At 38.5% G+C, this 27,303-nt stretch overlaps 1 protein-coding gene across 7 annotated transcripts in view; it reads right to left on the bottom strand.

Annotated features, from left to right (window-relative positions):
• LOC126184785 (phosphatidylinositol 4-phosphate 5-kinase type-1 alpha-like) overlaps nt 1–27,303 on the bottom strand; it is a 314,413-nt gene that overhangs the window by 130,248 nt on the left and 156,862 nt on the right. For all 7 annotated transcript variants that reach the window (XM_049927350.1, XM_049927348.1, XM_049927349.1 and 4 more), the window contains one exon: nt 1,250–1,406. In XM_049927350.1, coding sequence (XP_049783307.1) covers nt 1,250–1,406 — 157 coding nt within the window. The remainder of the gene's footprint in view (nt 1–1,249; nt 1,407–27,303) is intronic.

Here is a 27,303-nt window from a genome sequence, read left to right as displayed (position 1 = left end):
GTCAAGTAATTCCTTCATAGTATCTTTGCACTGACAGAAATTTGAAAGTGCCAAGAGTTAAAAAGAGAATCTACAATGAACTGGATCTTCAGCAATGAAGGAACCACAAAGTTCATTTTCTCATTTTTCAGAATTGTTTGTTGCTCCTCTGAATTGGAAGAGAGGCAGTACATGGTAATTGCACACAGAAGGGTATTTCATTCTGTTCTGATAATCACTGTATTTCTCTGTTTTATGTAACAAATAGAAAATTTGGAAGTAATTACAAAGATCAATTTGGAAATCAAATTAGTGATGTTATGAAGTCAGAGGAGTATTAAAATACAGTCCAGTTTTTATACATAAATCACAACACAGTGGCTCTAAATATTTCTTTATAAAAATTAGTGGTTTACTGAAAAACAACACATCATAATTTATCATACATTCGATACCAATTAAAATGAAACTTACTGGCAAATTAAAATTGTGCAACATATTGAAACTTGAAACTGGGACCTCTGCATTTCACAGACAAGTGCTCTACAAATGGGGCTACCTAAGCACAACTCATTACTTATCCCACAGCTTTATTTCTGCTAATAACTCATCTCCTACCATGCAAACTTAAGTCCTGTCTTCATAATATTCTTTCTTCCATGAGTACTATTCCTGCAAGTTTTGCAGGAGAACTTCTGTGAAGTGTGGAAGGGAGGCAATTAGGTACTGGTGGAAGTAAAGCTGTGTAGACAGGTCGTGAGTTATTCTCAGGTAGCTCAGTTGGTCATTTGTGTGCAAAAGACAAAGGTCCCTGGTTGAAGTCTCAGTCTGGCACACAGTTTTAATCTATCAGGAAGTTTCATATCAGTGCATACTTTGCTGCAGAGTGAAGATTTGTTCTGGAACCAATTAAATGCCACAAGTAATTTACACTCAAGAAGTGTTTTCATTAGATAAGTACCCTCTTTTATTGTCTAATGACCTATTAACTTACACATTGAACTAATTTATAGATCATACAACCTAAATGCATTGTTTATATGTCAATGTACTTTTACAGTGCATACTACCACTATTTTTAATACTGTCAATAACATGCTAAAACAAAACATTACACTTCAGTTTAAGTACACTCAGGGAGAAGTAAGAGATGGTAAGACTCAAGTTTAAAAACACATGAAGAACACTACAAGCAAATTAAAATTCAACAGCAGTTCAACTATGCTGTTGGTTACTCGGAATGAGTGAAGTGTCACTGTATCTTACTCACCTGGCAGTTTCTGAATCTCTATGTAAACGAACTACATGCTGTGGCCCCAAGCGATGGCGAGTAACAGCAGTACCAGAATCCACCAATTCTCCACGCAGGGCATCCTCAAAGGCTGGGGGAGGAGTGGAAGAACAGGGCAGTGGGGCGTGACTCATACCTGTACCACACAGGGACAAAAGCAAACTATTATACAGTAGCTCAGTGTGTGGTACAGAAATCTACAGCAAAGTAACTAATTAGTTTGCAATTAGCAACACCATACTGCAAGACAAACTACATGTCATGCATGCATTACTCTTTTGATATGAAAAAAATTGTTACTTGTGGTGCACTGGATTTGATCTAGAGTAACAGAAAGCTGTTTTCCTTTCTTCAAAATTATCTATGTACAAGTGTTGTGTAACTAATTTGTTTCAGTTTTGAAAGCAATATACATAGGATGGGTTTCCACAGCTTGAACACAATAAATAATGTGGATAGTAAAACTGCAATGCTGAAAATGCAGTTCAAATGTAAACTCTGCGTCTACAAAGCTTACTATCAAGAGTATTTCCTCTGTGTACCCTAAAAAACAATCATCCTTTAGTTCCAGAAGAAAAATAAAAATAATGATCTTTTTATTGAATTAATTTTCGTTATACAATAAGATGCCAGATGAGCATTAATGGAACCATCAATAAAATTGTTCTTAGTGGCTTGAAATTATATCACTCTTATGATAGTGAAAACTGTGTTCTAGAAGTACTTGATACGCATCTGTTATTAAACAGCCAAAATATGTGAAAAAAGAGTATCAACTTTCTGACACAATGAATTCACTCACAACTGTTGGAGCAACACTTTGGAAACCGAAATGCTAATAATATAATATATACAATGAAAAATATATATACTTTTTTTATTGTTATCTTGGTTGGGAAGTCCTCCATGAGTTCCGTCACCTAACTGGGAAGGTGGTCTTTACTGACACCAACTGGACATTTTTCCTTAATCAGATGTGATTGTTGGTAACTGTTAAGAGTATGTCTCTGTTGATCCAGTTGATCCAATGTGGAATGGGGGCAGTGGCAAGTCAAATATTTATGAAAGAAAAATTGCCAGACAGCTGAATGTTTTGAGTTGTTCCCAAGTCTTCAAAGTAAATACTCCAAAGATGAATTTATGGAATCCAGGTATTGATGGCTTCAGTGTGCAAAGATCAATATATCTGATTGTCTATACATGGGGTTCATAGTGGCCTGAAGAAGGCATTATTGAGGTGTCAGAAGTTGTTGCCTAAATAACATAATGACTCAAAACATACAACGGTTTGCCAATTTTCCTTTGTAAAAAGTTAGAGTAAGTTGTTATACTAAATGTGTACCGTTCCATTGTTCTGGTATTGATGGTTAACAATGTGATGAGACTGGGTGAATCCTGATGCCAGCACATAGCCTACCTTTTCTTAAAACTGCAAATGAGGCACTTAATACATCCATATGATGGATAGATCACTATCAACTGTTTTACACACAACCTGCATCCATAAGATACATACTGCAAAGTTGTTTGGGATTTAACATAGGGCAAGTGCAGAGTCTGGTCATAAGGCACTGATTGCAATCACTTTTCCACCCCTTGTCAGTCACAGGTTAATAGTCAATATTTCTTCCAGTAATACCATTCTACATAACTGGTAATCTTTGTGTCAAGCAAACTAAAAAATCTTGCATTAATAACATCAAATATGGAGGTTTGTGGGGTTGGAAGGGGGGGGGGAGGAGGGAGAGAGAAATAATTTGTATACTATGGGCACTTTCAAATATAGCCACAGGAACTCAAGTTAAAAATCATTAGTCAATCAAAATACAAAATAACTTGCTCATAAAATTCATTTGAAAATTATAGTAATCTGCTTCTAAGATACCAGGATGCATATTATTAACAGTAGTAGTACTGCTTGGTGAGTACACACAACTTTGGTGTTTAGTATCATGTAAATACTTTGGGACTCTGCAGAAACTTCTGCTATTCTTAGGATAAACTGAATGACAGAAGAAAGAAAAGTACTCATTAGAGTAATGATGTTAAATGACTGTGGTAATACCAATTTTTGGCAGCAGGCACACTCATCTACAATAACTTTGTTAAATTGCATTATAAATTTCTTGTGGACTTAAATGTAACACACATGTCATCAATGGAAGCAGTCTTTTAAACCATAAAATGAGATGTCAGTGTGTCCCTAACTAATGAAAGTGCTGCTCAGATATGTAAATAGTGATATGACTTCTATCTTTGTTTTGAACATCAGAGTGCACACAAATAATATAGTAAATTAATTGTTATTAGCATACCGCTATGTTGCGTATGGTTGAGGATGCTCAATACTTTTATTTGCCTTGCTCCTAATTCTGATTATCCATTTCCTTCCTGAAAACAGGATCATACATATTCTGAAAGCTAGCATTAGTATTTTGTACTTAAAGTATTTCCATCAAGAATATTAGGAACTTCACTCCTGGACGGGTGTACCAGCCTCTCTAAACTTCACATAACACATAAACAGAACTATTAAAATATAAAAATATTTACAGTCCCTAATGAAACACAGTAACAAAGCAATACTACACACAAAAATAGTTCAACACCCTTTATGTGGATTACAGAAGAATTAAGAGTGTCATGACTGAGTAATCTTTGACTCTGATCTCTTTGAACTGCTTTTGTTCTATGTCTCACTTGGTCCGCAACTCGTGTACTGGCATGCTTTGTTCTTATTGCTTCGTGTCTAAGATATGCATTTATGATATTTAAAGTGTGTTATTACTGACCAGCATAATGTGGTAACCATAACAGGAACAAGCATGATGAACATTTAATTAATGGGTGTTACATGGTTCGATCATTTGCATCAAATAAAATTTCAGCAGGACAACATATCTGAATAACAATGACACATTTTGTGTCAATGACAAAATGTGTAAAGTTGCAGGCCTACAAAAATTACCAGAAAGCAAAATTAATATTATTATTCTGTAATAATGTGAAGTCATTTTTATAGATACATTTATTTTAATGAGACTATTGACCTTTCCAAATGGCATTAGACAGTTGGCAGGCTGGACTGCTTCTGCCACCAGTGGGAGCCTGCTATCAACAGATCCCACTGTGTTGCCACTTTCACTGGGCACAGGGTTGTACCTACCAGTTACTAAGTAGAAGACCTTCCTAAATGCAAAATTTTTGCCTAGTTCAGGAAAAAAACATAACAATGGCCCTAATTAAAATCGAGAAAGAAATGTATACCATATGTGAATTTCAGATTGTTTACACATTTTGTAGGAGACAGAGACTGTAAACTTCATACTTGTTATGGGTTAACTAATGACAAAGCAACTTATATATAGCAAATGCACTTTGATATGCAACTTTAGAAAGATCCATAACCAAGCAAGGTATTTTGGTGGTGGTGGGGAGGGGAGGGGGCAGCATTTCAGTGAATACAATAATTTTTGAGATATAAGTTTGAACCTGTTTACTCAATAGGAAAATTTCACCCGTTTCAAAAAGATTGACATAATTCTAGCTTTAATAACATATTTTTGAGACACTATACCAAAGGCAAATTTAAGAATTTTTAAACAACTTTTGTAGAAGATCATGACTTTAAAGCAATTTTCTATTGCTGCAGACAGGTGAGCGAAGTGGGAGCTGCTCACAGACAACAGCTGATACGATGCCACAACTTTGGATCTTAAACATCAGGTGTCAATTTAAATCAGGTTATAGACAACATGAAATGATAAGCTGTCTGAGAAGGAAAGAACCTTATTGACAAGGATGATCTATAAATATCAATGTTTATGGATCAGATATCAAAGTGACATTCAGCTCAAATTCACTTTTTATTGAGCGCTTGGAAAAATTTTACTTTCTCACATCACAAGATTGGAGGCTTATTTTGAATCAGAACACACACTGATAGCCAAAACAGAGATCATTTTGATTGGCCTGAAAGTGCACAACATGTTAAATAAGTAATTTAATTGGAAAACTAGTGTAAAAAAAACTGATCAAGAAAAATCAGCCACATACCAACAAAACACACTTAAACAGACAGTAAATAGGCAATCTATCACTTTTTAACATACTACACAAAACAAACAGTGTCAAACATGCATTAAATGAGACCTCAAACTCAGGGTGAAGAAGATAGTCAGCACAGAACTTTTCACTAATATGCCACACAGTATCTTTATATTTGTTGCAGGTTATAATATCCTTCCTCAGTCTAGTTGATAGCCTCACAGTAGTCTTGTTATTTAACTGTTACCCAAAGACTTAACTGTATTTACTGGAAAGATTTTTAGCAGCTCATTATAATTGGAAAATGGATAATACACTATCTGATCAGAATTACCCAGACAATTATTAGTGGACATTAATATGTGGTGTGTCCACACTTCACGTTTATGATGGCTTGACCTTTGCTGGGGACACTTTCAATTATGTGTCTGAATGTCTGTGGAACAATGACAGCCCATTCTTCTGCAAAAGCCAAAAGCAGATAAGGTATTGATGCTGGACACTGGGGTCTGGAGTGAAGCTGACACTCCAACTGATCCCAAAGATGTTCCATTGGGTTCAGGTCAGGAGTCTGTGGAGTCTAGTCCAATTCAGGAATGTTATTGTCCACAAACCACATCACAGCTGCTGCTTTATAACAGGGTGCATACAGACAATCGTCATCTCCAAACTGCTCCTTTACTGTATGCAGCACACAGTGCTGTAAAATGTGTTCATATCCTTCTGCAATTAGCTTTTTTCTTAAGCCTAATAAGGAGACCACACTGTAACAATGAAAAACAATCCCCATACTGTAACATCACCTGTAGTCATCCACAATCCAACAGGATTGCTCTTTACACCACCTCAACCACCACTTAGCACTGACTACAGAAATGTGTGGCTTATGAGGAGCTGTTTGATTATTGTAACCTACTCTTTTTAACTCCCCACAAACAGCCATTGTGTCAGCTGGACTATTGGTAGCACTTTGAAACTCGCCAGTTATTCCTCCTGCAGATATTACACAATTTTTTACAGAGAGTACTGTTTTAGAGATAATGAAATTCAGCATGGAGTGCTAATGTCATATGACTGTGCAAGTTGCTACTGTCAGAGGGGATCGTGTATTTATACCAGGAACGACCCATATTTTAAAGCTAGGTAAGATCTTATCAGAGTTCATGTAGATAAACATTTTGAACTGGCAGCAGTTGAACTAACAAAATTAGACATCTATAAGAAGGTAAATATTCTGTGTGTACTACACACTTAGTGGTAATGTGGACATTTTCTTCAACACATTAACAGAAGTCCTTGAAAGAGGCTCAGATCTGAAAACTAACATAATATTTTGTTGAGATATGAATATTAACACACGTGTTGAGGGTGAAACATTTTTTGGCACAAATGGTAAACACTGTTACTGGGTATCAAAAAGTACAGCATCAGTCTTAGACTGTATACTTACAGATATTGACGGCAAAACCTGTGGGTATTTATAAGAGAGCTTGGTGTTCCCTGGTAAAACCTGCAAACTATATTAAGCTCACAGAAGAATGTTCTTGGAATGTAAAACACATACTTTTTCTAGGGAATTGCAGAACAGAATGTGGGATGAACTGTGTATGGAAAACACTGTAGAAGCTAAGTTCTCTAAATTCTGCTCACTGTCTGAATTAATTTTTGGGGAGACACTTCCAAAAGTAACCACTTCCACAGCAGCAGCTACAGAACATATATGGATAACTGCAGGTATTAGAAAGTCCTCCCAGGGATTTAAATTTCTCAGCTCTTTAAAAAATCACAACACTAATCTACAGTGCCTAGATTACTATTACAGAAATAAAAAAATATACAGGAGGGTACAGCAAACTTTGAAAAAATAAAGTACAATAGATGAAAAAATATTATATTACCCAGAAAATAAAAGCAAAGTAGTGTGGGATGTCATAAACAAGAAAATGGAACAGGAAGAGACAGTCATAACAACATATAAATCAAAGATAGGGAAGAAGCATAGAAAATCATCAGGAACTGGCAAATTTTGTAAATGACTATTTTTCTGGTATTGCAGAGAAATTGAATAAAATCATCTTAAAACACATGTAGCATCCACAATGACTTACCATGCAAGCACCATGATATTTCCCACAACTGTGCTTGAAGTCAGGAAGACAACATAGAAATTAAAAAAAAAGATCTCATCTGGCGTAGATGAGGTTCTAGTTGCTGTTGAGGGTGTGCATGGAGAGCATACAAGCTCCATTAAAATGAGTCCTTAGTTCTGACATTTTTCCAGATTGTCCAAAGCTTGCCCAAGTTGTGCCCTTATTAAAGAAAAGTAACGTGGAGAGTATTGGAAACTACAGGCCAGTTTCACTACTGTCTGCATTAAAAAAAATGATTGAATCAATAATCAAAGATACACTAGTAAGTTACATGAATAAATACAACCTTTGTAACAGAGCACAATTTAATTTCTGAAGTGGGAAAAGTATAATATTTGACACTATGGAGCTTACAAATGTGGTACTTGGAGCTCCTGAGAACTATGACCGTTTTACAAGCATATCCTTAGATTTTTCCAAGGTTTATGACACTGCTGACCATAAAATACTACTGAAAAAGGAAGAACTGCAAGGTGTAAGAGGAATAGCAGACAAGTGGTTCCAGTCTTACCTGGAAAACAGGGTGCAGAAGATACAGATAGTTCACATCTGCTGGTAATATATTTTTAGTAAAACAACTCACAGAAAAGAAACATATACACATAGGCATTCTTCAGGGCATAGTACTGGGTCCAGTGCTGTTCTTAATATATATTAACAAATTATATCAATGACTTTAGAGACAGTATAAGCCATGGAGAAAAAGTTCTCTTAGCTGATGACAAAATATCATAGCTGCTGATAAAACACCATAACTCCTTTTACAGAAAGCAAATGAAACTCTCGAGGATGTTTATGATTGGGCAGTAGCTAATGAATTAAAATTGAAAACAAAGTAGAACAAACAGTATGCCATACAGCATAAAGAGGAAACACAATTCCGTCACATTAAGTAAAGATGATAAATTTCTAGACTGTGAAACAAACAAAGTTTTAGGGGTGAATATTGACTGTTAATTAACAAGGAATGTACACACAAAGATGTTGGCAAAAAGAATGTCATCAGAATGTTTTGCTCTTAGGGTTCTGGCATCAGTCTGTAACAGCCAATGTCTTGTGGTGACATATTCCTACCTATACTAAATTCTTAGCTACAGGGTTTTTACTGGGGATCAAAGGCACAAAACATTGACAAAATTTCAAAATTGCAGAAAAGAGTCATAAGAACAATAACTAGATGTTGTAGTTGGGCTTATTATGAAGAACTGATTAAAAAACTGGATATCCCTTCTGCATCAAGTTTCTGGATCTACCAATCTAAGGTGCATATCAGGGAAAACATTACTAAGTATGTCACCAACAATTCCATACGTATTCATGGAACATGAGGCAATTATACCAAGGATAAACACACAAAAAACTCAAAACAGCATTTTCTACCAGCAAATAAAATTGTATAATAAATTTCCAAAGGAGATTTTAAAAGATTACTCAAATCTATTTAAAAAGACAGCTAAAACTTTCTTCATATGTAATGCATACTACACAATCAAAGATTGCTTTAAGGACTTATGGCAGTGGATAATAATGAAAGGGGATAATTGCAACACATTGCCAGATTGCAACACTGCAAAAAGTACCATATGCAAAGAGCTATTGTGCTTGATAACATCTCACTCACCATGGGGGGATACTGACTCAGTTTTTTAGCTGGAATGAGGACAGGAATTGAAGATACGCACATTTATGGGCCTGGAGTCAGTTTTTCAAACAGACTGGAGTTAGTGAAAAGGGAAAAGCGGCAAATTCATGGTTTCAGAATCACCAACAGGTTGTTCTCAATGTGTGCAGCAACAAAGACCAAAACTGTGTTTATACCAAAGAACATTTTACAATAGGGAACAAACACATGAGACAGCATAGCTGTGAAGACAATGACCCCATATTTGGGGGATGGAGTTTCCTCTGTCAACCTTATTAAGATTTTGTGTGTTTTTTCTCACTCACTCCGGGCAAATGCCACAATAACTCCTTCATCATGGCCATGACCAACCACCTGTCTTATCCTAATAAAGGGTACTTATATATTCTGTGTGTATGGGTTTTTTTGAGTTACTTATTTTCATTGTATTATGGATGGATGGATGGATGAATAAATAAATAAATAACCACCTTCAGCAATGCCCAACAGTTTCTGTCCATTAGTACATGAGGTCTACCTGGTCTTGGTTCAGCCGTGGTTGTTTCTTCGCATTTCCACTTCACAATCACACCACCAACAGTAAACTCTGGCACCTTTAGAAGGGTTGAAATGTACCCAATGGATTTGTTACTCGGGTAACATCCATGAATAATGCTTATTTGAAGTTAGTGAGCTCTCCTGACCAACCAATTCCATTTTACTGCTACAAGATAACATTTTTGTCAGGTAGCTGTCTGAGGTGTGATAATTTATTCCACTATTTATTAAAACAGTAGCTCAGATTGCCATCGATTAGTATCTAATGTATATTCTCTCATAACTAGGAACCGGAAAAATTCGCCTAATTGTGATAAACGCGAAATAGATTCGAATTCTGCCTTAAAATGCGGAATTATTTAATAGACGCTGTTTCACAGCGAATTGTATTCAGATGAGCTAATTATCAGAGATAGTTTGAAATAGTTTTATTTTCTACATATAATCATATAATATCGAAAATGTAAGCAGTTACTAACATTGCACATAATCTGGCGAAGCCCAATTTGGCAAGATAATGTGTGCAAGAACCTACTCGCAAAATAAACTCAACGATGTATCAATGCCCTCAATGATCTGGCGCCATGCAAATTGTGGACTGTTGAGTGGTCTGTTTAATGTACCTTCACACTGAAAACTAACCCCAACAAACTCGGCTGACAGCTAGCTGTTTTCAACTCAAAGTTTGACTTAGTTTTCAGCTGTTGTCAACACTTGTCTGAAGTCGCGAGTCTGAAGAACTAGTCGAGGGAAGTTTTGTATCGAGTTTGCAGTTTATGGTCAGTGAGCAAAAACACGGCAGAGTTGTGAGACTTGCGCATGCGCTTTTGCCGTGTCGTCTGCCGCGTTTCTTTTGACGATGGCAACTCACGAGTCGTAAACAGATCCAAAAATTCAGCTTTTGTTAGAAATTGAAATGAGGAAACCTATGTAGGGTCCTTCTGATTCTGCATATAAAGACAGATATAAAAAAGATTTGTTGAAAGAAATTATGGATAAAATTGGTGTACCGCTTGTGGAATGTGAAAGGAAATGGGTAAATATGAAAACACGGTACAATTGTGAGCATTGTAAAATGGTCAAAACTAAAAGTGTGTCTGGGACAACTGTGATCTACTTTCCGAAATGGATGTTTTACGAGTATATGAAGTAGTTGGAAGGCGTGAACAAGCCAGGGAGAAAAATATCGTAAGTAAAATGTCATTCATTAGCGTAATTGAAGCTGAAGGACTTTTGGTCGGAAATTTTGTAATTACAACTGTATTTTTGCCAGAAATTTATTTATTTATTTTTCTTGTCTCATAATTTTGTGGACATTTGATACAGAGTACCGTAGTTTGCAAATTAATGGCTTACATTGTTAAAAACTAAAGCTATAAGGGTTTTGCTCGGAAGTTTTTAATTACGTTTGTCTTTTCACTCGATATTTATTTATTCATATTTCTCTTACCATTTCACTTTACAAACATGCAATACAAAATAGATGCAAATTCATCCCATATATTCTTTGTGGTTCTTCCTGCTTTCCCTCCCTTTCGCTGAAGACATTTATTTTGCGGAGGCTTCTTTCAATTGCCATCCGAAACCCTGCCTGTTTCTGGATTTTCCACATCAAAACTGCCAGGTGGTGAGTAAACTGTGGCACTTTCTTTGTTTCTTCTAAGAAAACTGTGCAAAGACACCGTTGCAGAAGTCATTAATGTTGCTTTTTCATGACTTAAGTGCATAGTTGTTCCAAGACACCGAGAAGCTAATTGCAATATTCCAAAAAAATTCTCCACAATTCTTCTAGCACAAGATATTCTGTAACTAAAAATCCTTTCCCGTCTGCCTTTCTCTTGCCATCATGCGTATGGTTTCATCATGTACTCTGAAAAAACAAAAGCATCATCTCCCACTATAGCAAATCTTCAGTCAGAATCCATTTCCATTGTTTTTTTGTAACAAAGGAAAACGCCGAACGTGTGTTTACAAGAGTTTGAAACTGTTGTCAAGACATTTTTCAACAGTTGCAAGTTTGCCAAACTCACAACAGTGCCTTGCCAGTTCTGTGTGTAATGTTGTCAAGCATGAGTCGTAAGGCTATGAAAACCCACGAAACGTCGAAATTAGTAGTATCCAGATATTTTAATCTTCAAATTTGGCGGAAAAAGACAAATAATGTCCAGTAACACCTTATATCGAAGACGCATTCACGTAACTAGCGGGAAAATGCTGCTGCTTTTCAACGGGACTATCAATTTTGAAAGCTTGTTTGTTGGTTTTCGGTGTGAAGGAACCTTAAGGTACACGTCGCATAATGCTATATAGTACTCAGCCATGGGACCTAGCATTTTCCAGAGAAACGCGTACGTGTATTTGTTACCTAAAGCTAAAAAGATAGTATAATGCAGACAATTTTAACGTGGCAAATTAGGTGGCGGATGTTTTGAACTGTAGTTGAATCGAATACCACTGGAGGTCGGGCCTGAACTACGTCGTTAACAGTACTCTGCTCACTTCAACAAGCAATTGCGCGGCAGCCGTCCCCGAATGCTTTGTGTGAATAGTGAATAGCGTTTTATTCGTCTCATAACATACAATTTCTAATCATATGATTAGTGTACAGGAGACACGCCAAAAAATGGATAACACAACTTAGGCCTAACTGGTACAACGAATTTTAATATTAATATAAACTTTTATTTTTCTTTCCTTCCTTTTATGAAGGACGGCTACATTTACACACAAGACTATATGTAAATTTATCATGCTCAAATGTTCAGTTCATGAAGTTCATCCTTCATGAACTCCTCAACAGTGTAGTATCAGCGTTTGACAAGTATATCATATAGCTTTGTTTTCAGTGTCTCTAGGTTCATACTCCTCAGAACATTCTCTCATTTTAGGTTGTGTTGTTTTCGTTTCTTCTTAAGTGAAGCGACTAATCCTGGTCCATCACGGCTTTCGATTACGGCCCTTACAAAACCAGAAGAGACGGCCATCCTTGTGATACTGTGTCAGTCCTGCTGTAGGCTGCTGCCCAGCGAAACGAAGGCGGGGTTTGTTTCCCCGCACCGTCCCTTCTCATGTGGCCGTCAAATTTCTAGTCTGTTTACGCTACGGGCATCTGTGACTATAGCGCTCTCTGCGCTGTAGTGATTGGAAAATAAAACCTGTCACGTTTTTCGACAGCGCCGAAATTCTTCCCCTACCGCTTAAATCGAGTTTCTGTACGTTCGGTTCTACTTCTACGCAAAGTGCCTTGCCAGTTATATCTGTAATGTTGTCCAGCATGTGTCGTAAGGCTATGAAAGCCCACGAAAGGTCGAAATTAGTAGTTCGACGATTTTTTAATCTTCAAATTTTGCGAGAAAAGACAAATGTCCAGAAACACCTTATATCGGAGACTCAGTCGCGTAACTGGCGGGAAAATGCTGCTGCTCTTCAACGGGAAAGGCCATTTCGGGAGAAAATGGCGTTGAAGTTTTTGCAAAAGTAAACATTCCAGTCAAAAGCTTCCCAATCAGCACGTTTTTCAACAGTCAGTTTTGTTTGTCTTCACTCATGCAGCGTGACAATCTTTAAATTTGTGCGTCTAATCATTTACAAACAAAGAAAATAGATGCGAATTCCAATAAAAATAGTCGAGAATTTTGCAAAAAACAGATGCAAATTTTGCCGAAAAAAGATCCTACATTTTCCGGTCCCTACCGTCATAACATTATGCACACTAGTGTTATGGAGGCAAGAAAAACAAATAACTAATGATAACATACAGTGATTAACAGATACAATAAATTTCGGACTAACACGTACTGTATGTTCATCAAGTTGATGGTATATACCAACCAGGTGGTTATATTAAAATTTCCCTATTTAACACGTTATAACACGGAAACTAATTACCAAACGAGGACCAAACTCGGTAGTATTAATTTCAGGAACATGGGGAAGAGAAATAAAGCAGAATCAATTCAAATAAAACACTTTTAATGTGCTGCTACGATGGTACGTCATACCATTACATACCGGTACCATTACTGCAACGAAAGGGGCTTAACATTGATACGGCTCCCATCAGTGTCCAAAAGAGTACGAAAGCGCAGGATTGGATTCAGCACAGAAGAACGAAGCATGTGCGCAGGTATGCTCGCTATCTCTCTTGATATGCTGCGCTTCAGATCTTTACATGTGTGAATGTTCCCATGGTAAACCCTGTCCTTCAAGTAGCCCCACAACCAGAAATCACAGGGAGTGAGATCAGCTGATCGTGTCAGCCAAACATTTGGAAACGATCGGCTGACAATTCGATTGTTTCCAAATGTGTTTCGGAGAAGCGGGTGAACTTCGTGAGCTGTGAGGTCCCATCTTCCATGAAAACTGGTCACGTGTATGAGACTATGAATCACGGTGACTAATCACGGCACCCGGTGGCCAAAAATGGAACTGGACGGTGGCGCTGTGACGCATGGAAATCATGCGCCCCATATTCTGAACATTAATGTGACCAAGTTTGGTACTCATATGGTAATTAGTTTCCGTGTTATAATGTGTTAAATAGGTAAAGTTTAATTACAATCACCCTATATATCTTTGAGTATGGACTATGGGAATGACCAGAAATCATTTTTCTGTATCGTTTCTACAGCAAAACACAAAATTACACAAGAAATTATATAACTCATACGACAGCATAAGGGTATTTTGGGCCAGATTTCTAAAAATCAAACTAAGACATTCTGACCTAGTTTTTGTAATAGTAACTGCTAGCTAATATCTTAGAAGATACAGTTAATGGTACACGGAAATGTCACTTACTCTGTATGACACAATAATACAGGCATACTGGAGTAAGGATTACAGAAATGATCCGGTTATGGTGTGTTGGTACAATGCAAGAGTAAGTAAGACACATCATATACCCTGCCTGATACAATCTTACGAAGAAAAGAGCAAAGGTAACATGTTGCATATTAAGGAATCCACAATGTGTTTCAAAATCAGCAGTACTTCGAGCTGTCTTCTATGATGTCCTATTTTTCTGCTCTAGGGTATCTAGGGCCTTCTCTTTCTTCACTTTATGTTGTACTTTTAGTGACAGTTATACGATTCCAACGTCCTTACGTATAAAAACTGATTCCTACACTTTTATAAATTTTATCCAACATACGTTTATGTTGTGACTCTCGCACATGCGCAATGATTTGCAGATAGATGGTACCATATTTAAACTCCCTCTGCCGAAAATCGCAGAGCGGCTATCCTGCGCGTGCGCTGCGTTTACCAACAGTGCGGCCAGACGTCACTCACCACCGGCCGTACTAGGCCAATGTTATGACGTGCCTTTTATCGAAGAATCTTGATTTTCGCGTCGTGATTTAATAGCAGCCAATGCAGGGTTCCAGGCTGTGCTCAGTTGAAATCCCGTATCCTTGTTGATGAGATTATCGTCTGTACGGTCGTGTATTGCTTTTTAACGATGCAATCCCAGAAAAATGATGCCTAAAACTTCTGTCTTTTCATAAATCATACGATGTCCTGTGTCAGACAGTGGCCCGCAATTGCCGACTTTTCCGGTTGACGAAGGCGTGATGATGCTCATCACAGCGTTCTTGTACTGTGCGGCACATCTGGCCTATATACGCTGCCCCACACTGACAAGGAATCTTGCACACACCACATTTCCTCAAGCCAAGGTCATCCTTAACCGAACCCAACAGGTTTCTCAGTTTTGCAGATGGTTAAAAAACACACTTAATTCCATATCTTCCAAGGACTCTTCCGATTCTTGACAACATGGCACCAAAACGCGTCAAACGGCCAAAGTGGTGGGTGTCTTCGTATCTTCATTCTGCTTCATAGATTGAACTCGCCTGGGCCTGAATGCTTACGTATCTGTCTCTCAGAATAACCGTTTTGTCAGAACACTGTCTTCAAATGTTGTATTTCACTTGATACGCTTTCAGGATCAGATACCACATGTGGTCTGTTGACTAACGTACGTAATGCACTACCGCATTGTGCAGGATGCTGGCAGCTTGTGGCCTGCAAATATAGATCTGTATACGTTGGCTTGCAGTAGACGCTGTGTCCCAAGGTTCAATCTGCTTTCCTTCGTACCAAAACATGAAGAAAAGGTAAAGTAACATCTTTGTCCACTTCCATTGTTAAGTTTATATTTGGATGGAGCGAATTCAGGTGCCGAAGAAACGTAGGTAGAGTATCGAAGTCCATGTGGCCACACCACAAATGTATCATCCACATACTGCAGAAAACAAGAGGGTTTGAGAGAGGCTGACTGTAGTACTTTTTCTTCAAAGTCCTCCATTAAATAATTGGCCACCACAGAAGACAGAGGGCTTCCTGTGGCGACACCGTCCACTTTTTCAAAATATGGAACATGAAATAAGAAGTATGTTGAAGTAGGCACATGTTTAAATAATGTTACTATGTCCTCCTCAAACTTGTTGCTAATGAGATCCAAAGAGTCCTGCAAGGGCACCTTTGTAAATAAAGACACAACATCAAAACTTACTAACAGATCCGATGATTGCAATCTAAGGGTTTTCAGGTGACCTATGATATCTTCAGAGGTTTGAATCTGATGGTCGCTCTTGCCCACGAGAGGTCCCAATAGTGATGTCAGGTATTTGGCAACAAAATAAGTAGGTGCTCCAATGTTACTTACAATGGGATGGAGAGGTGCCCCATTCTTATGGGTGTTGTGTAGGCCGTACAGTCTAGGAGGAACTGCAGCCTGTTGATGCAAACCCTTAGCGACTTTTGCTCGAACTGAGCTCCACAGTCTCTCTCTGAATCCTACCTGTCGGATCACTTTTTAATTTACTATATGCATGATTGTCGAGCAGTTTGTATATCTTGCTGTTATATTCTGTGCGTGAGAGAAGCACAGTAGCATTTCCTTTGTCAGCAGGTAAGATGACAATGTCTTCGTCTTCTACCAGTTTTCGTATAGCATTTCTTTCAGCTGAGGTGACGTTAAAGTTGGACCTCTTAGATGAAGCTTGAGTCAAGATGCAAGATTCTTCAATAACAGGCCCGTCATAACATTGGTCTAGTAGGGCCATTGGTGAGTAACGTCTGGCCGCATTTATGTTATTGTAAGAACTACAATGCAGGAAAAACAATCAGTACATCATTTTAGAGGTTTCAATTGCTCTTAAGATTACTGTTGCAACAGTGCATATGGAGTACACTTACAGATAAACAGCACAAGCAGTTCAGAGGTACCAGATGAAACACCTATGCCGAAACACCCATATTAGTATGTGCTAAAACCTCCACAGGCAGCAGTGGGTGTTGACTCTGGCATACAGTCAATCACGAAGATGGCAAATACTGTCCTGGGATACATTACGCCACGCCTGCTTGACCTGTACATATAGTTATGTAAAAGAAAGTCTGGAGATTGGGACAGCCAGAGAAGTTGCTGCATGTCTTGCAGAGCATGTTGAGCTTCACAGGTAGTTTGTGGGCAAGCATTATCCTGTTGGAACAATACATCACATTCCTGTTGAAAGAATGGCAAAAGAACGGATCTAACAACATTCTGCATGTACTGAGTGCTATTTAGTATCCCCTCTAGAAACACCAATGGCAAATAAAAGTTGTAGTTTATTGCACACCAGACCACAAAGCCTGACGTGGTGCCAGTGTGTCTTGGATGAATGCATTCTATGAGAAAGTGCTCACCAAGTCTATGTCATACACACGAACAACCATGACTTGCATGGAAGAAGAATATGCTTTCATCGCTGAAGACCACAGCATATCATTCCATCTCCAAGTGATCCTCTGTTGCACCAGTAGAATCATGCACATCAATACTGGGGTGTGAGTGGAAGACAGGCTAGATGTGTGCATGCCTTTAATCCCACTGCTAACAACTAGTGTGCAACAGTTCATGCCACCTCATCTGAGCTCACGAGCCCTCTTATTTGTCCTGTGGTAGCTGTTTGATCTGCCACTGCTGCCCTTAAAATGCCACAATCCTGGTGTGCATCTGTGCTGCGTGGACATCCACAACCTTGTCTCTGGGTGTGAGAATGTCCACGTGACCACTGTTGCACAACTTATGCAGCATGTCCAACTTGGGTGGCAATTCTCTGAAAGGGCCATTCCACCACTCAGAAGGCCACAATTTGAACCTCTCTCCCCCCCCCCCCCCCCTTCCAACACACTCATTTACCTGTAGAAGCGCCAGTGTGTCTCTGTTGCATTGTTCCCTGTTTGCTTCATGTTTGCTCCACACCAGGCTGAGAGCATTCCCTATTAAAGGGTAGATGCAGATGGCGCTCTGGTAGCTGCGCCACTACGCTATCTGCTGGTGAATAATGTTGAAACCATGATCAGTACATATACTATTCCCCAGGTGGTATTTGGCATCATCAGATCAAAATTGATGTTGTCTTTCCAGGTGCACAATTTTTTTTCTGGCAGTGTATACAGTTTATTGCATATTTTATCTGTTTTGCCCAAGAATGTAGACAGAATAAGGATTCCTGGCTATTCCCACAGTCCATACTCAAACATACAAACACTATCTATTTGACAGATATACAGTCTGTGTTTGTCTGGACACCTTTGCACCTATGAATTACTGTATGTCATAGTACCATCTATGGTTTTTCCCCCCCTCCTTGACTCCATAGTGCCAGTATGCATAACATCATAAAAGAAAATATGCTAGGGACTTAAATTGATAATTTCAGCCCTGTTAATACATGTTTTGTGGTAATGTAAAAGTATAATTGTTCATCAGCAACAAACATGTTGTTCTCACTTTGTAACATTATGCATTTCTATTTTATAACATAGTTCTATACAGAACCATAACTATTAATGATGTCAAGTGTTTGATACATTCATTGTTCAATTTTAACTGTGACATGCACTAAGGTTTTTCATGCAAGCTTGACACTGTCCTTAGAGTACAAACAGCAAATTTTTGAAAAGTAAAAATTTTTAATTTCTGTGTTTTTATTGTCATGAAATTGGAAAACCACTTGAAAATAGCTGGCAGACCAAAATCTATTGTGGAATAAATGCTAATACCTCAGACAATTGTCTGGAAAACAGTTTTGTCTTTCCATACGTGCAGTGTGAGTGGCATTAAACGAAGTGAAAGTATGGGTAAATAAGTTAAAACTGTTTTCTCAAACATTTGCCTTTCAAGTTTTAAGAAATGACTTGTAGATGGCATTACTGAGATATGACATCACTAAATTTCTAAATTTATCTTTCTTTTATTGTTAAAACAATCACAGATGAGAAACAGGCTGAGTAATTTGTCCACAGCTAGCATTTAAAGGAAAAGTGTTGTGGAAAAATGGAAGTTTCACATGAAGATTTTTGCTGGATGATTTTTCACAATTTCTGTAAAGCCTAAACTCAACAACAGTGTCTCAAATTGCTTCACTGAATTTTTGGTAATCATTTGTCTTCAGAAAGGGCTGTTTCAATTGGTTTGTATGATTTTGTCATTGTCGTGCTTCACGATGCAACGAATTTTGTGAAGGCAGACCAAAATCAGTTGTTATTCCAAAAACCACTGATGCTTTGCAGAACATGACTGAAGAGGATCAGAATGTCACTTAGCATGAGTTGGACACATTCTTAAGAATATCAAACACTGTAGTATCTTAGATTTTATGTGGACATTTCTCTATAAAAAGAGATCCATTGCTGATGGATTCTGCGCAATTTGACCTAAGCTCAAAAAACAGGCTTGTTTCAATTGGAGTATGGATATGCTGTAAAAAAATCTGCAAAGGAAATCTGAATGCATCACTGTAACAGGAAACAGAACTAGAGTATACTTTAACATGACAGAACTAAGCAGCAATCAACTGTTTGGTTGTACCAAGAACATGATTGCATGTTTGTTTCATTACACTGGATTTGTTATGACCATAGCTTTAGCAGCTTGATGAAGAGTAAATGTTGAATTGATACATCAATGTGTTTGCCACAAACCATCCATAAAAATACGAAAAATGGCCAAAAACTTTGTATAATGCTCCATCATGATACTTGATTTTTTGACAGAAGAAAATATTGAATTCACATCATTTGTGACTTGACTTATTTTTGTTCTATTCTGTCAAACAAAAAAATTCCAGCACAGAGATTTTTTATCACCTCAAGAAGCTCTTGAGTCTTCCTAAACCACATTTTTTTGTAACAACATTAGAATGGAAAAAATGTTCCCAGAATTTGTTCAAAAGCATCTAAGAATTCTAAAGGAAATATTCAGAGATATAATAATATTAGGTATAAAAAATTTCCTTTCATTGGTTTTGTAAGAACTTCACTTTTGATCTATAAAGTACACAATCAGATGAATATTTTGCTGCAGAGTCAATACTGGGAAATAAAATCAATAATACTTATGTTAATGAACCATTGCAGCATGTATGTTTCTGCTAGTTACACATGCTTCTACAGCCTTGCATTTGTCCTATGGCCAGTCCTGCTTGACCATTTTGTGCATTCTATCAATGTCATTTTTAAGACATCTGTAATTCGTTTTTGCTTGCTTCACTTGCTGGATTTTTATATTTTCTCATTTTGTTAATTAAATTAAATATTTCTTGAGTTATCAAAGGACTTCTAGTAGGCTTTGTCTTTTTACCTCTGCGATCCTCTGCTCCCTTCCCTATTTCATCTCCAAAAGCTACCCATTTGTTTTCTATTTCATTGGTTTTCCCTGTTGCAGAGCGACATTGCCTAATACTGCCTTTGAAACTTTTAACAACCTCTGGTTTCTTCAGGTCCCATTGCCTTAATTTCCTGACTTTTTGCGATTTATGCAGTTTTTGTTATGGTCAGAGTTCACATCTGCCCCTGGAAATGACTTACAATTTAAAACCTGGTTTTGAAACCTGTGTATAACCATTACAAAATAAATCGAAAACCTTCTGGTCTCACAGGTCTCCTCAAACATGCAGTATGATTCAGCTACCCCAACCGATGTCGATTTATGCAACCTGTGCTGTTATACAGTATCAGGCCTTCAAAGTTCAAAGTTCAGGTTTGTACTGGTATACATTTTCAAAGCAGGCAATAGTTTTCAAGTTATTCAAGAAAAATGTGCAAAAGTGACCTTCAAGCGCACCCCCACTCCCACACTCGGCCTCCACTGGTCAGGGTTTCTAGTAAGTTGCTTATGGCACTCCCTCATGCCACTGTACAAAAATTTGTGAATTTACAAATTACTTCCCCACATTCAACTTTTTTGGTCTTCACTGTCTGGCCTCATTATGCTACCGGCTTAGTCAAGCACTTACAAATCGTAAAACTGACATTGTGAAAATTTTACGTAACAATTTTGTGATTTTTGACAGCATAAAATAAATAGTTACATCACCATATTTGTCATGCCTTGTGACTACAAAACTACTGTGGTTATAATGGTTAAGTTTGGATCAAATTGTCACCATAATTAGTTTTAGCATAATTTTTACAAAAGTCATTTTTCTTTCATAATCCTCACGGGAACATTTCAATTGGTAATGTTAATGAAACAGCTGAATAGACTGGTGGCGTAATAGCCAAATCAAGAGAGACCAAAAAAGGTCAAATATTGCGAATTGTTCCTGTAGATGGAAACTTCTGTACAATGGTGGGAGGGAGTGCCATGAAAAACATACTAGAATTCCTGATTGGTGAGGGATGAGTATGGGGGGTGGAGGTGCATTTGAAGGTCACTTCTGAACATTTTTCTTGGGTAACACGAAAACTGTAGCTTCCCAGTACAAAATATGAGTCCATTAAGTTTCCTACAAAAAGGTCCTGTTAATTTTTTCTGTAGGACTAGCTGTTTGTGCGTAGTGAGAGAGAGAATATGAAAAACTCTAGCATGGTTTCTGAAGGCCAAATATGACACTGCAGGTTGCATAAAATGACTTTGGTAGCAGCAGGTTGGTTGGTTGGTTTGGGGAAGGAGACCAGACAGTGTGGTCATCGGTCTCATCGGATGAGGGAAGGATTGGGAAGGAAGTCGGCCGTGCCCTTTCAGAGGAACCATCCCGGCATTTGCCTGCAGCGATTTAGGGAAATCATGGAAAACCTAAATCAGGATGGCCGGACGCGGGATTGAACCGTCGTCCTCCCGAATGCGAGTGGTAGCAGCAGCTGAATCACTCTGTATATGACCACTTTTCATTATTCTTAAACCAAGTGTTAGTGATCATTAAATTACGCTCTGTGCAAAAGTCTACCCGCAGTTTTCTCTTTCATTCCTTTCCACCAATCCGCGCTCTACTACTATTCTTCTTCTCTTCCTTTTCCTACAATCAAATTCCACTTATCAATCACAAAATTAAATTTTCATCTCCCTTAAGTATCTGAATAATTTCCTTTATCTCGTCATATATTCTTGCAATCTTTTCATTATCTGCAGAGCTAATTGGATTATAAAGTTGCGGAGGGTGTTGTATTCATGTTTATCTTGGCTATAATAATGTGATCTCTAAGCTGTTCATAGAAGCTTACCCGTATTCCTATTTTCTTATTTGTTAGTAGGTTTACACCTGCATTGCACCTATGTGATTGTGTGTTGATAACCTTGTACTGACCTGCTGAAAAGTCCTGTTCTTCCTGCCACTCATCTTCACTTATTCCCACTATATTTGATATCAGCCAGTTCATTTTCCTTTTTAAATTCTCTGATGTTGTTGTTGTGGTCTTCAGTCCTGAGACTGGTTTGATGCAGCTCTCCATGCTACTCTATCCTGTGCAAGCTTCTTCATCTCCCAGTATCTGCTGCAACCTACATCCTTCTGAATCTGCTTAGTGTATTCATCTCTTTGTCTCCCTCTACGATTTTTACCCTCCACACTGCCCTCCAATGCTAAATTTGTGATCCCTTGATGCCTCAAAACATGTCCTACCAACCGATCCCTTCTTCTAGTCAAGTTGTGCCACAAACTTCTCTTCTCCCCAATCCTATTCAATACCTCCTCATTAGTTACGTGATCTACCCATCTAATCTTCAGCATTCTTCTGTAGCACCACATTTCGAAAGCTTCTATTCTCTTCTTGTCCAAACTAGTTATCGTCCATGTTTCACTTCCATACATGGCTACACTCCATACAAATACTTTCAGAAATGACTTCCTGACACTTAAATCTATACTCGATGTTAACAAATTCCTCTTCTTGAGAAACGCTTTCCTTGCCATTGCCAGTCTACATTTTATATCCTCTCTACTTCGACCATCATCGGTTATTTTACTCCCTAAATAGCAAAACTCCTTTACTACTTTAAGTGTCTCATTTCCTAATCTAATTCCCTCATCATCACCCGACTTAATTTGACTACATTCCATTATCCTCGTTTTGCTTTTGTTGATGTTCATCTTATATCCTCCTTTCAAGACACTGTCCATTCCGTTCAACTGCTCTTCCAAGTCCTTTGCTGTCTCTGACAGAATTACAATGTCATCGGCGAACCTCAAAGTTTTTACTTCTTCTCCATGAATTTTAATACCTACTCCGAATTTTTCTTTTGTTTCCTTTACTGCTTGCTCAATATACAGATTGAATAACATCGGGGAGAGGCTACAACCCTGTCTTACTCCTTTACCAACCACTGCTTCCCTTTCATGCCCCTCGACTCTTATAACTGCCATCTGGTTTCTGTACAAATTGTAAATAGCCTTTCGCTCCCTGTATTTTACCCCTGCCACCTTCAGAATTTGAAAGAGAGTATTCCAGTTAACATTGTCAAAAGCTTTCTCTAAGTCTACAAATGCTAGAAACGTAGGTTTGCCTTTTCTTAATCTTTCTTCTAAGATAAGTCGTAAGGTCAGTATTGCCTCACGTGTTCCAACATTTCTACGGAATCCAAATTGATCTTCCCCGAGGTCGGCTTCTACCAGTTTTTCCATTCGTCTGTAAAGAATTCGCGTTAGTATTTTGCAGCTGTGACTTATTAAACTGATAGTTCGGTAATTTTCACATCTGTCAACACCTGCTTTCTTTGGGATTGGAATTATTATATTCTTCTTGAAGTCTGAGGGTATTTCTCCTGTCTCATACATCGTGCTCACCAGATGGTAGAGTTTTGTCATGACTGGCTCTCTCGAGGCCATCAGTAGTTCAAATGGAATGTTGTCTACTCCTGGGGCCTTGTTTCGACTCAGGTCTTTCAGTGCTCTGTCAAACTCTTCACGCAGTATCTTATCTCCCATTTCGTCTTCATCTACATCCTCTTCCATTTCCATAATATTGTCCTCAAGTACATCGCCCTTGTATAAACCCTCTATACACTCCTTCCACCTTTCTGCCTTCCCTTCTTTGCTTAGAACTGGGTTGCCATCTGAGCTCTTGATATTCATACAAGTGGTTCTCTTCTCTCCCTCTTTAATTTTCCTGTAGGCAGTATCTATCTTACCCCTAGTGAGACAAGCCTCTACATCCTTACATTTGTCCTCTAGCCATCCCTGCTTAGCCATTTTGCACTTCCTGTCGATATCATTTTTGAGACGTTTGTATTCCTTTTTGCCTGCTTCATTTACTGCATTTTTATATTTTCTCCTTTCATCAATTAATTCAATATTTCTTCTGTTACCCAAGGATTTCTATTAGCCCTCGTCTTTTTACCTACTTGATCCTCTGCTGCCTTCACTACTTCATCCCTCAGAGCTACCCATTCTTCTTCTACTGTATTTCTTTCCCCCATTTCTGTCAATTGTTCTCTTATGCTCTTCCTGAAACTCTCTACAACCTCTGGTTCTTTCAGTTTATCCAGGTTCCATCTCCTTAAATTCCCACCTTTTTGCAGTTTCTTCAGTTTCAATCTGCAGTTCATAACCAATAGATTGTGGTCAGAATCCACATCTGCCCCAGGAAATGTCTTACAATTTAAAACCTGGTTCCTAAATCTCTGTCTTACCATTATATAATCTATCTGATACCTTTTAGTATCTCCAGGATTCTTCCAGGTATACAACCTTCTTTTATGATTCTTGAACCAAGTGTTGGCTATGATTAAGTTATGCTCTGTGCAAAATTCTACAAGGCGGCTTCCTCTTTCATTCCTTCCCCCCAATCCATATTCACCTACTATGTTTCCTTCTCTCCCTTTTCCTACTGACGAATTCCAGTCACCCATGACTATTAAATTTTCGTCTCCCTTCACTACCTGAATTATTTCTTTTATCTCGTCATACATTTAATCTATTTCTTCATCATCTGTAGAGGAAGTTGGCATATAAACTTGTGCTACTGTAGTAGGCATGGGCTTCGTGTCTATCTTGGCCACAATAATGCATTCACTATGCTGTTTGTAGTAGCTAACCCGCACTCCTATTTTTTTATTCATTATTAAACCTACTCCTGCATTACCCCTATTTGATTTTGTATTTATAACCCTGTAATCACCTGACCAAAAGTCTTGTTCCTCCTGCCACCGAACTTCACTAATTCCCACTATATCTAACTTTAACCTATCCATTTCCCTTTTTAAATTTTCTAACCTACCTGCCCGATTAAGGGATCTGACATTCCACGCTCCGATCCGTAGAACGCCAGTTTTCTTTCTCCTGATAACGACGTCCTCCTGAGTAGTCCCCGCCCGGAGATCCGAATGGGGGACTATTTTACCTCCGGAATATTTTACCCAAGAGGACACCATCATCATTTAATCATACAGTAGAGCTGCATGTCCTCGGGAAAAATTACGGCTGTAGTTTCCCCTTGCTTTCAGCCGTTCGCAGTACCAGCACAGCAAGGCCGTTTTGGTTAATGTTACAAGGCCAGATCAGTCAATCATCCAGACTGTTGCCCCTGCAACTACTGAAAAGGCTGCTGCCCCTCTTCAGGAACCACATGTTTGTCTGGCCTCTCAACAGATACCCCTCCGTTGTGGTTGCACCTACGGTACGGCCATCTGTATCGCTGAGGCACGCAAGCCTCCCCACCAACGGCAAGGTCCATGGTTCATGGGGGGAAATTCTCTGATCTACCTACCCAAATAAGGGATCTCACATTCCACACTGAGACCTGTAGAATGCCAGGATCATTTTTCCTGATGACAAGAGGATTCTGAAGTTCCCGTTCTGAAATCCGAAAGGGAGACTACGAGAGGGTACCCAAAAAAAAGGGGGGGGGGAATTATTTTTTTAAAGCTATATATTTTCAAACTGTCTACAAAACAACCTTATCCCCTTCAAATTACTCTCCGCTACAACTAAGACATTTGTCTCACTAGTGCTTCCACTGTTCGCAACACTTTTTGTAGTCATCTTTAGAAATGGCTGACAGATCCTCCCTCATTTTTTCCTTGACTTCTTCAATGTTGTGAACTTCGTGTGCTTTCATGCCCCTTTTCATGCGTGGAAGTAATAAACTCACACAAAGCCAGGTCAAGTGTGCAAGATGCATGGGGCAGCAGAACCATGCCATTTTTAGCCAAAAACTGGCTGGGTGCCAGGTGCGTTCTCGTGATGGAAAAACCAGTCTCCTGTCTGCCACAAACTGAGTCTTTTTGGATGAACACTGTTGAGCAATCTTATTAAAACTTCCAAATAAAAGGATTGATTGACAGTCTGAACTGCGGGAACAAATTCTGAATGAACTAAGACCTCGGCATCCAAAAAGCAAATCAATAATGTTTTGATTTGATTTGATGACAATGACGTCTTCCACTGGCTTGATTGTTGTCTTGTTACTGGGCCGTAGCCATAGCACTGTGACTCATCACCAGTAACGACATTTGACAGGAAATCTCGATCAGTTTCAAGCTGTTGTTTCAAAGCACGACATGTTTCAACTCAATGTTCCTTTGACTGTCAGTCAGAACCCAAGGAACAAGCTTGGCAGCAACCCTTTTCATTCTCACATCTTCCGTTAAAGACTGCTGAACCGAGCTCCAAGACAACCCACTAGTCTCTGACAGTCAATCAGTATTTTTTCAATATTTCCATCGATTCAGGCAGGAGATGGATGTCCAGAACTAGGTTTGTCATCAATCGACATGTCGCCATTTTTAAATTGAGCATACCAGTCATACAGTTTAGTTTTTCCCATAGTGTCATTTTGGTAAGATGTTTTCAACATTAAAATACTTTCAGCAGCGTTTTTACCAAGTAGAAAACAAAATTTCACAGATGCACATTGTTCACTTAAACATACCATCATAAAAAAAAGCAGAAAAAACCAGAGCTAGCAAAAACAATCAGTGCATATGAATAGAACAATGCAGGTTGACAATGCAGGTGGCACTGAACTGGCAACAAGTTATGCTATACCCTCCTAGTGACAGAGATGCATACTGCAAATGCTCCACGTGTGTGTGTGTGTGTGTGTGTGTGTGTGTGTGTGTGTTCCTCCCCTTCCCTCCCCTCCCCCCCCCCCCTCTCCAAGTATTTCATCTCCACAATATTTTACCCAAGAGGATGCCATCATCATTTAACAATACAGTAGAGCTGCATGACCACAGGAGAGGGGAAAAAAAAAAGTCTTGCTGCATTTCCCCCTTGCTTTTATTTGCAGTACCAGCACAGCACTGCCATGTTGGCTTACGGTACACGGCCACATCTGTAATTATCAAGACTGTTGTCCCTGCAACTACTGAAAAGGCTTGTGCCCTTCTTCAGGATCCATGGGTTAGTCTGGTCACTCCACAGATACCCCTCAATCGTATTTGC

This window comes from Schistocerca cancellata, chromosome 4 (assembly GCF_023864275.1).
Source record: "Schistocerca cancellata isolate TAMUIC-IGC-003103 chromosome 4, iqSchCanc2.1, whole genome shotgun sequence".
Classification (NCBI taxonomy): domain Eukaryota; kingdom Metazoa; phylum Arthropoda; class Insecta; order Orthoptera; family Acrididae; genus Schistocerca; species Schistocerca cancellata.
This window is presented reverse-complemented; position numbering and strand designations above follow the sequence as displayed.